This window comes from Haliotis cracherodii, unplaced genomic scaffold (genome assembly GCF_022045235.1).
Source record: "Haliotis cracherodii isolate W230 unplaced genomic scaffold, xgHalCrac1.p SCAF_5, whole genome shotgun sequence".
In the NCBI taxonomy this organism is placed as follows: domain Eukaryota; kingdom Metazoa; phylum Mollusca; class Gastropoda; order Lepetellida; family Haliotidae; genus Haliotis; species Haliotis cracherodii.
Genome location: NW_027266308.1, coordinates 42,464,693 through 42,477,094, shown reverse-complemented (window position 1 = coordinate 42,477,094; position 12,402 = coordinate 42,464,693). Strand labels below are relative to the sequence as shown.

Sequence of the window (12,402 nt, the reverse complement as noted above, 5' to 3'; positions counted from 1 at the left end):
GCCACTGTCAGGAATCGCCTCCAGAAGAGCGGTATTCCTGCACGAGTTGCAGACACAATACTGGCTTCGCGGAGAGATTCGACAAACGTTCAGTACGATAGATAGGCCTGCTATGCGCCCTGGTGTGTCGATAGAGGGATTGCAGATCTTTTGTTTGTTTTTTCTGCAGATCTCGTATCCGTGATTGAGTTTCTCCAGTCGCGACTAGATGACGGCCTGGCCGCATCAACAGTCCGGGGTTACTCTACAGCTATCGCAGCTTTTCACGTCACTGTCGACGGGGCACTTCTGGGTGCACACCCATTAGTGCAGCGCTTTTTAGCAGGTGTGGACAGGATCCGACCGCCAGTCCGGCGGATCAGTCCCCCTTGGGACTTGTCAATCATTCTCGATTGGCTGTCCGGTCCTTCCTTTCGGGATCTGTCGTCTCTCTCTCTTCAGCTGTTGAGCTGTTGAGCTGGGAGACGGCGTTCCTTGTGGTGGTAACGTCCGGCAGACGGGTAGGCGACATTCGTGTTATGTCAGCCGATCCCGAAATAACTGTCTTCCATGCGGTCGATAAATATCACCGGGACAGAGTCAGTTTTCGACTACCGGACTCTTACTGTCAAAGGGTCGCACACGCTTCCACGTGAACGGCTCCTATTGAGCTACCTGCTCTTTCACAGCCTTCCGCGTCGGGGACCACTGCAAGACATGCTCATGTCTTGGATGTTCGCACGACTCTCATGGCCTATATCAGCAGAAATATTGGTGTCCGTAAGGATAACCAACTATTTTGCTGTTACGGCGGTAGGAAGGTTGGCTCACCTGCGAGTAAACAATCTATCTCGAGGTGGATAGTTTCAACCATTTGTACAGCGTATACGCTTACAGGCAGGGACCCCCCTACCAGGTTGAAGGCTCATTAGGTTAGAGCAGTGGCTGCGTCAAAAGCGTACGCCGCGGCTCTGCACATTGAGCAGATCTGCTCCGCGGCTATTTGGAGCCAGCCGAGCACGATTCATCAAACCTTACCAACTCGACAAACACTCAAGCGAGCGTACTCGGTTTGGTCAGTCAGTTCTCCGAACGGGGCAAAGTTCTAATCTCTAGCCAATTGAGCATTCGAGATTTTAGACAGTCCTCCGGTTATACTGCTCGGTAATGGTCCGGATTTTATCTTCTGCGGTCGATAAATATCAGTCCTTACTACTCGATAATACTCGTATTTTGCGCACGCGCTCCTTCGATCCTCGGGGACTCTCTGGCCTAGCTCAGCGCTGGTTATGGTCTCTCGTGATCTATGCCCCTATATCACTTGTTCAAAAAAAGTGTGGGGGTGGGAGGTGTTTCGAGTTCTCAACTTATGACAAGCCGCGAAAACAGGCTTTATCATAATATATGGTCGACCACGCCCTGTCTCTAGCCCCCGCCTTTCGACGGTGGTGCCTCACGATAAGGTTGGTTCCATTTATTGAACTCAATATTTTATTCTGTTGAATAATCAAATACGATGTATTTATTTACGCCTGTTGCTGACGGATGCCACTTCCTAGATTATCTTTGGGAGTCTGTCCTGATGCAATAAGTGCCCCAAGGAGGATTTAATCAGAAAGAGAATTTTACAAACCTGTAGAGGTTATGAATTCTCTGATGAAATCCTCCTTGGGGCACGGCCACCCACCTCCCCACATTCCGTCAGCATTTGACATATGGAAAGTGATTTGGGTGAGAGTTGCTCCCCCTGGCGTGAGGCGCCGTTGGTGGTGAGGCCCCGTAAGGGTGGTCGTATATCATACAAAAACGAAGTTTTTTGTGTGGTAACATTTTTTATTAAGGAAAATGGTTACAACTATGTCATGTAGATTTTCTTGAGCAAGGAAAATGCAATAAGTGCCCCAAGGAGGATTTCATCAGAGAATTCATAACCTCTACAGGTTTGTAAAAGTTTTGGAAATATAGCTCAAATAAGTTTTCAGAATTGTATTCAGAAAGAAAGCAATGACAGAACTGAAAGTGCACCATAGTGCGGTTTGATTTATATTTTTGCATGAATTAGTCATGTGACACTTCCTGTGTGTTTTTTCAAAAGTTGTTTTTGAGCAAGGTGATTGTGGTGGTTCTGTTTAATTTTTCCTCACAAGAGTCCGTTTTGTTCTTCATTTTCGGATAAATATTTCTCTATTCTAATTAAAACGAACAAAAGTAAAAATAGATGCAATCACATGTGCGCTTTTACAGGGAGTTGGCAATAATTGGTCCTCGGTGATAATTGGTCGCTAGCCAGTATGCAAGTTGAAATGGATACATTGGGTGATTACGCTGAATGTTGTCATAGTATTGGGTTATACCATGGTAGGACACATGTCCAGTGAAGTATGAAGATACATGTATACATACATGTGACTTCCTTGTGTAACAGGCCCTCGTGACAACTGAGCCCACGTCGACAGGTAGAGTGTGTTTCAAGTCGGCCATGACACGTCTGCTCAAGCTGGCTCTCACACAGAGCAGCAGGACACAGATGAACAACGCACAGGTACTGCATCTACTTTCTGCCGCCCTGCTAACAGAAAACAATAATTACTTAATGTGAAATTTGTGACCTTTGACTTTGCTGTGAGTGAGAATTAAAGTCACATCTGATTGAGTCAATCTGAAAAAATTAATCTGAAAATGGGCAGAAATAATTTTTGCTCTTTTGCTCAATTCTTTTCTTACCCAAGTAATTGTGTTTTAGAATTAGTGCAGGATATTTGAAAACAAATTTGTTTGTCTGTTTGCCAGGTTCACTCTCTAAACATCCTGAGGGCATTGTTCCGGGACACAAGGCTAGGAGAAGATGTTGTTCCCTTCATAGCAGACGGGCTCAAGGCGGCCATCTTAGGATTCAAGTCACAAGTTTGGGCGGTAAATGTTAATGGCTAAATATTTGAAACATACTTTCCTCATTTCAGAAGTAAATGCTGGATGAGAGTTATGAATGGTTCTGGCTCACCTTCACTAGTGGACAATCAAGTCGATCGTCTGAGGAGGAACCTTTTTGATTGAGCCGGTTTTCAACCTTTACCTGTATGTGGACTTGTCAGTACAGGGTTGGGGAGCTCAACTCGACTTGGAGGTAGCTTCAGGGCTATTGTCAACAGAAGAGAAGCTCCTCCATATAAATTAGTTGGAGTTCAAGGCAGTTACCTGGGCTATAACCCACTCAGCCACCTCGACTTGGAGGTAGCTTCAGGGCTATTGTCAACAGAAGAGAAGCTCCTCCATATAAATCAGTTGGAGTTCGAGGCAGTTACCTGGGCTATAACCCACTCAGCCACCTCATCGTGGAGGTAGCTTCAGGGCTATTGTCAACAGAAGAGAAGCTCCTCCATATAAATTAGTTGGAGTTTGAGGCAGTGACCTGGGCTATAACCCACTCAGCCACCTCGACTGAAAAACCAGTTTCTGATGATCAGAATGGACAACTCAACATACACCTACATAAATCTCCAAGGGATGACAAAGTCACCTCGTCTCACAGACAGCCTAAATCTAAAGATAAAGGCAAGACATACCTGGAATTTCAAACGTGCTAGCTGATGCCCTATCCAGGCCATGCTCCATCAGGAAGCATTCCAGCTGGCCAGGAGGTTGCCCATCAGTGGACCTATATGCTACTAGATTCGAACAATCAAATAAGGACCTTCTTCTCCAGGCCTATTCCAGACCCTCTAGCTTGGACCAACAAAGCACTGGCAATATTGTGGGAAGGACTTCACGCTTATGCGTAATTCCCCCTGCCAGCACTGTCACCAACAGTCCTACCAAAAGTAAGACACACAAAATTACTTATACTGCTTTTGGTCGCACCTTACTGGCCGCACCTTAGTGGCCGGCGAGAACCTGGTTTCCAGACCTCATCACCCTAGCGGAGAATCCGGTACTACAACTTCCAAATTGGTCAAACTTACTTCTTCGTCGTCACTCAAGACAGCTTCATCCAAACCCAAACACCTTAGAGTTTTGGTATGGACTATATCACAAACAGTATATGTGTTTCGACTGTAAGGGTAAGCAAAATGAGTGAGTGACGAGTGTACCTGCTTGATCACGTGTCTCTGGTGCTGCTGCGTGGTTGAGTGTTGTGTTCGGGTGAGATGTCTCTCTCTGTTCTTGGGGACACAGCACAGGAGTTTCCACTACCTTTTCGGAATGAGATGAGATAAAATAATGATGATATAATATTTGTTACAGGTTCGTAACTCGTCGACCCTTCTACTGAGTGCATTAATGACGAGGATATTTGGTGTTAAGAGAAGCAAGGATGAGAGTGCTATCTCCAAGAAGAACTGGTATGGAAGCCTGGATGTAGCTGGACAGTTTTTTATATGTTTCATCATATTAGGGAGCAGTTGAAATGTGTGACGTCAGATAAAACTCAGTTTCTGAAGTTTTGGGGGGTGGATGATGTTAACAGGACCCATAGTCCTCATCATCGTTTCAATAAATCTGACCACTGACATGATGTCAAAAAAGATAAGGGGAGGTAATCTGCCTCCAAGGGAAAGGATGCAGATCTTGCACAGATTGTCGGCGATATAATCTGTCAGAAGAATTCAATGCAACAGCATTTGCTATAGAGTCCACACTGCCAATAAGGGTTAACTGACAAGATATTGTGAACTCTTTAAAAGTGTTATTTATTTACCTTTGTCATGTATAAAATATGAATAATGAATAATAAGTTTATTTATGATGCACTGAACTCCAGACGCCTAGTATCTGCTCAAACGTCTACAAAATAGTATTTACATTATTTACAAACAGTAGAGAAGTGAGGAGTGATTGTGCTATGGAACAGAAAAGTCTTTAACTTGAATATGAAGGAGGTCGGTGTTGGTAAGAGACGAATATCATGAGGCAGAGACTTCCTCAGAACTGGAGCAATACAGCTGGAACAAGAGCAGCTGTAGGATCTAGTTGATGTCGTGATATTGATTAAGATTGGCAGGTATCAATGATCTTGCAGGGGTGTGCCCTGATACTATATCTCACAGATAGTCGGGGCACATTTGATGATTACACCAATAGGTGAGTGTGAGAGTCTAATATTCTCACAGTCCAATTCTGCTTGTTTCGTAACAGATAGGTGGGTGTGAGAGTCTGATATTCTCACAGTCCAATTCTGCTTGTTTCGTAACAGATTAGTGTGAACATGAAGTCATATTAAAAGTGTAGCTGTAAGAGTGTATTCATACATGTACAAGGCAGATCCCTTCATGGTTCAGCACATTCCTGGGTCAAGAAAGAGTTCTCTTTACATGTCCTTGCCATTTTTACAGTATAAAGTCACAATGAATGAACGGTTTTATGGACCAATAAAGTGATGCATTCTACTTTCAGTCAGACGGGCCGTGCTTTCTTCCATCGCTACCCGTCTCTGTATCAGTTCCTGTTGTCAGAGCTGGATGACGCCACACAGGACATAGAGTATGTGTCTCTCCAACATGCATGACATGACTATCTCATTCACCTATTTGGAATCTACATAATAATAAGCCCACATCGATTTGCTTATTTCATTGGTAGAATCTCTGAATATGACCATGGCTGCAAATTACTTCACAGGAGTAAATATATTCCTTCGACGAAAAAAAGATTCTCCGTTGAACCCTTAAAGCGAGACTAGGAGTCTGACTTGCTAGGCATGCCCTGTCCCCTTTTAGTGTCTACAGACAATCATTGTTAATAATTTGAGAATTATATTTTGGGTCAGTGAGTGAAAAAAATGAGTAATTGAATAATTTTGTTATGGCCTAAGTTGAATTTTCCTTTATTATTTAACAGAAAGAATACTGTTTGCTTGGTATGTTTCTTAAATATATTGAGATAATCTGAATGAGTGAGTGAGTGAGTGGGTTGGGTTTAACGCCACTTTTAACAGTATTCCAGTTATATCACGGCGTGTCAGCTTAATGTGGGAGGAAAGCCCGAAGTGATGCAGGTCTCAGACGTTTACCACTTCGGTGAAACCCACGAGGACGGGTATGATGCTGACAAACCTAGAAACATAATCGGGGCGAACCGGGATTCTAATAATCTGAAAGACATTTTCATTCTGAGAGACTGTGTTGGTGTCATTGTTGATAGTGTTTCTTTATTGCCTCAGCTGTAGTGAGCGGCTACACCTCCACCCCAGCCTATACCCGGTGCTCATGGTGCTGGGACGACTCTTCCCCTCATCACTAGAGGGCGCTGACACACATCTCAACCTGGCTGCATTCATTCCGTTCGTGTTGAAGTAAGTGTTGTGTTCTGCGCCTGAACCACAGATACCCTTTACACAAACAATCATATCTTAATTTTAACCTCAGCATCTTGCTGTGTTACGTCGGTATTATGCCCTTAGCTTAATCTGCTTTGTGCATGGGTTCCCTATTCTGTTTTTAAAACATACATGTATGAAAACATGGAGCTCAAAACATCAAACATTTATTAAGCTCATTTGTTTATCTTGAGTATATATGTAAAGTAATATAATATTAGATTATTAATTTGATTGTACAGAAGCTGTTAGAGAAATGACCAATCATTGTGCCGTATGGTGTATTGCGATCCATAGAAACAGATGATCATGTGTAATATTAAAGGTCCTATCCAATGTCCAGGTCTAGAAGTTTGCCTTTAATATCCCCTGCCACGAAGTGGAAGGGTGATTTAGGAATGGTTGGTGTCTGTCCGTCCTTCCATCCTTCTGTCACGTTTGGTTCCTGGAGCAGAACTGCAAAACCATGAGTGATATCTTAGGTTAGGTCTAGTGGTGAACTTGTGCCTTTTGATAGTTTGGGATTTTCCATAGCAACGACTTTGACTTTGTCTGAAAATGGCAATAGTGCTTGTTTCCAGAGCAGATCTTGAAAACCATACAAAATTTCTTGCCTTGCACACAACTGGACATGTCATATTGGTGGGGGATTTGAGTATTTCATGCTTGTTTAGTAATGCTTGTTGCTAGAAAGTCAATGATACTTGCCCCAAAGACTTTAAACAATCTAGAGATGCACAAGGCTGGAAGACAAGTTTTACAGTAGGGAAATATTTCAGATGTGCCTCAAGTCCAGTGTTCAAGACAAGACTGATGGCTGCCCGAGCTCTACAGCCATTGGCTATAAAGGATCAGATGACGTCCCTTCTGTTGCAACTGGTTGCTAGGTTGCCAGACAAAACAGCCAATGAGATAAGGCAAAGCCACATACATGGTGTTCTGCTTCAGGTAAAGAAAGTAACATTATTATTGATAATAGGAAAGAAACTTGTTCTATGCCTTATATTTAATACCATGTATTATACATTGTTTGCACTGAGGCACATCAATCAGTTGTGCAGAGTTAAATCATTTGGGTGTTCCAGAGACCTATGAACATGATGAATGTGGTTTAGAAGCCTTGATTTGCCCTGATTAGGTTTCTATGTTTGCAAGCAGCAGCTCCTTCTCATGGGATTCACCAAAGTGATTAATGTCCAATATTTGCTGAATAGCTGTTTTCAGAAGTTTTATTTCTCAACTGCAGATGGAGCATCTGTTGGTTCTGGTCCCGAACATGAACTCAGCCGCAAGGGAGGACATTATGGCAGCCATGCTGCCACGCTGGCTGGATGTGTCATGGCTGATCACCAGGTAAACACCATTCTAACATCGATGGTAAACTCCACACCAACCTCAGTGGTAAAGATCACACTAACATCGATGGTAAACACCACACCAACCTCAGTGGTAAAGATCACACCAACCTCATTTGTAAACACCACGCTAACCTCAGTTGTAACCACCACTCTAACCTTGATGGTAAACACCACACTATTTCTTTTTAATGACTAACCTAATGGGTGGAAAGCTAACTATCAAGATCCATCAAGGATGGGGTGATGGGGAAAAATGAATAATTTAAATAATTTTTAGCACATCTGACCATGCTGACTGAATGCCAATCTTGCAGCTTTAAACTATTGATGTTATTACAGGGCTAACAACTGTGTCGTCACCAGGACAGTTGCACTGGAGATTTGTGACCACCTTCTTGATATTGGCCAAAACACAGATAAAATAGAGCACAGCACACATAAACTCCTGGACCAAGTTCAGCTAGTATTAAAACAGGAACTGTTAGAGAAATGTCAGTATTCTAGTCACATCCCTGCTCTGTCGGAATTCACCACAACTCTTACTCACCTGTGTCTGAAACATTACCATGATACTGACAGTCAGACATGGCAGACGGACAACAAAAACATGGAGTGTCGTGTGATGACATATGGAGGCCAAGGTCAGAAAGGTGAAGGTCAAATGTGTCAAGGTGTGAAAGGTCAAGGTGAAGGTCAATCTGAAGTGGATATGTATTCAGGATCACATTGTCAAGAGAATGTGGTTATCAATCTTCTTGGATCTGATATGTATGAAGTTCGGCTATCCGTGCTAAGGCAATTGTGCAGGGCTTTCAGCCAAGTGTCTGGCCGGAGGGGTATTCACAGTGACGAGGACAGGGAAGGAGGGTGTGCAGGGATGACATCAGACACATTAAAGAGACTCCAAAGATCGGAGGCGATATACAGGAAGTTGCTGGACATAGCGTTGGTGTCCGAGTGGCATCATGAGTGTCTCGCGATGGTAAGTGTTGATATCATGTTGAATATATTTTTCCATGCTAAAGTCCCCAGTGCACCATACTTGTTACCTGTGACCAAGGTGATTGTCTCATGACACCCCAAATGGTGATTAGCAATCATATTATCAATCAACTTTAAGAAGAATGACAATGATAAATAGGGGTGTCACGATAAATTGAAATATCGATATATTGCTATTGGTAAGCATGGTAAGCACTTAAAGTCAATAGTATCGATTTCAGTTAGGAATATCGATAGTTTCAATTGTATTTACCATATCAATAAAATACATGCAATGCTGTTCAAATTTGTTTTTCTTTTGATCATGAGTGGTAGTAATTTGCACATGGTAATGTGGAAGTTTATTTTCTTTAATTATTAGGGTAAAGAAAAAACAAATCAGTCATATCTCAAACTTTACTCTTTATTTGTTGTTATGGTTATCACATTCAAAGGAAACTTTCAGTTCAAAGGTTTATTTCAACTCTAAAATCCATCTCAAATGATACACTGAAAACTATCGATATTTATCACAATAGTTGCTTTCATTGTCTATAGTTATCGCAATAGTTTCTTTCAATATCAATAGTTATCGCAATAGTGATTTCCAGACAAATAGTCACCTCTACTGATAATGAAGTAATATTTCAGAGACTGTGATCATCGATTCCTGTTGGTGTAGGGTATGAATATTTTGTTCCTTTGTATTCAGGTGTATGAAGTCTTGTACGTCAGCTCATCGTTCGACACAACTGCCAAGACAACTGATGTCAAGGTAAAGGGTCCATTGTTTCAGCTGTTTTGATTGGTTTCAGTCACTGAAGTTGGTAACACTTGACACGTGATTGAGTTTGAGAGGATCTGTGGAGCTACGTATTGGTTTGAGTGTTGTTGACTGTGTACATTTTAGCAATGGTCATGGTCATATATGCAAGAAAAATGTGACTTTAAAAAATTACAGTCAATGTCACGGCACTGAATCATAAAATTTGAAAAGTATGTTCATTCACGCCAGGCCGACAATCGTCCAAAAGTAGGGAGAGTCAGTGGGTTTTTATGAAAACCTGGTGCGAATGTGATTTCATTTCAATCAGTGGAGAGGGGCTGTGGGGTAGTCTAGTGGTCAAAGCATTCGCTCGTCGTGCCGAAGAACCGTGTTCAATTCTCCACATGGGCACAATGTGTGAAGCCCATTTCTTGAGTCCCCTGCTGGAATATTTGCTAAAAGCAGCATAAAACCATACTCACTCACTGAATCAATGGAGGCTAGACTGTAGGACTAATGAAGACTACCAGGCTGAGTAAATTGACATCCCTACATTACAAAAACATGAGGTACATAAAGTGTCACACATATATGTTTTTGTTATATTTTGTTTAACGTTTTTTACATGTACATGTGGCAACGTTACATATAAGGGAACGAGTACATCATATGTAAATACATACATACAAACATACATAATAGGTATTCTTTGTTTAGGTATTCACACAAGTATGCCATTCATTCATGCATATAGAAGTTGTTGTTTTAATGAGGTAATTAAGGAAGAAAGTGTTAAATTTGCATTTCTGTTCCAGACATTTGAGCTGATAGTGAAAAAGATGAAGTTGGAAGTAAGGTAATATGATGTTTATTCAGACACGTAAGAGTCGTGTAACCATGGTAACATTGTCGATGTCACTTACATGGAATGATTGGATCGAGGAAACAGGGATATAAACCATCCATCCATATAAACCTAAATATAAATAATGTACATATGAAAACAAATATACCCTGCTGTCATGGCAACAGACATTTTGCTGAAACCTGTAATCTCTACAGTTGAAGCTCCTTACCTTGAAACAGTCTTGCATATATGTATGTTTACATTGACTTTAGATGCACGTGATGCAGAGAGTCTACGCATATACAAATGGTTGTCTGGCAATATGGTGACAAACAAACTCTTTGCATCTCAAACTCAGTCAATCATGGCGGCAAGATAAATTTGTTGTAGGTCTATCACAATGGGAGTATGGCCTGATGAAACATCAAACTGTTTTCCTCTTGCGATAAACCTACAACACCATTATGTTCATGTTCAACAATATCCTATGTAGACTTAAGACTGTTTTATTCCCTGTTTTCCTCTACTTCAGAGTGGAAGTGAAGGCGGCCATGTTACAGTTCTCTGGTGTCTTCCTGCCGATGATGTACAACCTTGTGGCCCAGGTGAGATTTCTATAGATTTTTACATCGAAGATGGTTGAGAAGACATAACGTTATTGTCTTAGGGAGTTTGTTTGTCATTTAACGCCGCACTCAGTGTAACAGGGTGTGGAGTCGTCCCACAGATGACATCCTTACCTTGTCCGCTTGCTGACGGGGTTAACCTCTTTGGTCATATGGACAAGGCGTCCGACCTCTGATCAGAAGGTCCGTGGTTCGAATCCCATCACGTGACTCGGAAATATTATGGCCGCTACATCAGCAATATTCCAGCTATATGATGACTGTCTGTAAATAATCCAGTCTGGTCCAGACAATCCTGTGGTTGACATCATGAGTATCGATCTACACAATTGGGATGTGATGACATGCATCAACAGAGTCAGTGAGCCTGACCACCCATTCCCACCCAGGACTAGGAAGTAAAGGCATCTGTGTTTAGCCTTCCTCAAAGTGTCCTAGTGTCCTAAATGAGTGGATGAGTGTCCTGAATGTTTGTTCATCTTGAGTGTGTTGTTGCAGTCCAAGGCTGCTGATGTTGCTGCAGTGATGGAGGAGTGGTGCAGGGTGTTCCAGGAGTGCAGTCAGACGGGACAGAGTGCGGACCTCCAGCTCTGCTGTGCATCTCTGCTTCAGCAGCATGCTGCCGTTCTGTTGCTGGATCCTCAAAGTCTCTTGTGTAAGTAGCATCTCCTACGGTTTGTTTGTTTGTTGTTTAGTGCCACACTTAGCAATATTCCAGCTATCTGATGGCGGTATGTAAATAATCGAGTCTGGACCAATCATGTGTCATGAGCATCGATTCACTCAGTTGGGATACGATGACATGCACCAACCAAGTCAGCGAGCCTGACCACCCGATCCCGTTAATCGCCTCTTACAACAAGCATGGTCGACTCTTACGACAAGCATGGGTTCCTCAAGGCCTATCACGGATCTTCACACATAATAATAATAATAAAAATAATAATAATAATAATAAAATATGCATTTGTATAGCACAGCATTCACTGTGCAAAAGTGCAAGTTTGGTATATTCAGTGTACTTGGCAATGGGATCTGTATTTTCTGGGGCAAAAAGGTTCATGTACCCCATGACAAAGAGCCTACTAAAGGAGGATTCGAGTCTCACAGTGTGTGGCCTGGCTCTCTGTGTCTCTCTCTACCCTGGTGCGAATCAAGTAGAGAGTCCAGCATTTACAGAGTGAGAGGTCCAAAATATCAATATTCTCTCTCGGTCAGTTTTACTGCCTAGAACATACTACTACATTTGGTTTTCCGAAGGGGGGGTCCGGACCCCCCCTTTGGATCTGCCTATGCAGATCATCAACCACTTCTTTACCTTGCTAAAATTCAATTCTACACAGTTTTAATGTTGACAGATCATCAAACAAAATATACAACATTCAGTCCTTCATCATCAGGATTTTGTGTCAGTTGATATGAGGAATATTCTTATGGGAATTTGGTGTTGATAACACAGTTTGGGTTTAGAGTCTATTTTAGGCCTCACTAGGATAAGGTGAGAAAGTTTTCCAGTAATATTTACAAAGAAG

The 12,402-nt window shown here is 42.2% G+C and overlaps 1 protein-coding gene across 1 annotated transcript in view; it reads left to right on the top strand.

Annotated features, from left to right (window-relative positions):
• LOC139443299 (tRNA (32-2'-O)-methyltransferase regulator THADA-like) overlaps nucleotides 1–12,402 on the top strand; it is a 50,129-nt gene that overhangs the window by 35,703 nt on the left and 2,024 nt on the right. The window contains exons 26-37 of the mRNA XM_071224275.1: nucleotides 2,405–2,521; nucleotides 2,770–2,892; nucleotides 4,222–4,319; nucleotides 5,371–5,457; nucleotides 6,137–6,268; nucleotides 7,072–7,240; nucleotides 7,539–7,645; nucleotides 7,990–8,632; nucleotides 9,344–9,406; nucleotides 10,213–10,253; nucleotides 10,777–10,849; nucleotides 11,369–11,525. Coding sequence (XP_071080376.1) covers nucleotides 2,405–2,521; nucleotides 2,770–2,892; nucleotides 4,222–4,319; nucleotides 5,371–5,457; nucleotides 6,137–6,268; nucleotides 7,072–7,240; nucleotides 7,539–7,645; nucleotides 7,990–8,632; nucleotides 9,344–9,406; nucleotides 10,213–10,253; nucleotides 10,777–10,849; nucleotides 11,369–11,525 — 1,810 coding nt within the window. The remainder of the gene's footprint in view (nucleotides 1–2,404; nucleotides 2,522–2,769; nucleotides 2,893–4,221; nucleotides 4,320–5,370; nucleotides 5,458–6,136; nucleotides 6,269–7,071; nucleotides 7,241–7,538; nucleotides 7,646–7,989; nucleotides 8,633–9,343; nucleotides 9,407–10,212; nucleotides 10,254–10,776; nucleotides 10,850–11,368; nucleotides 11,526–12,402) is intronic.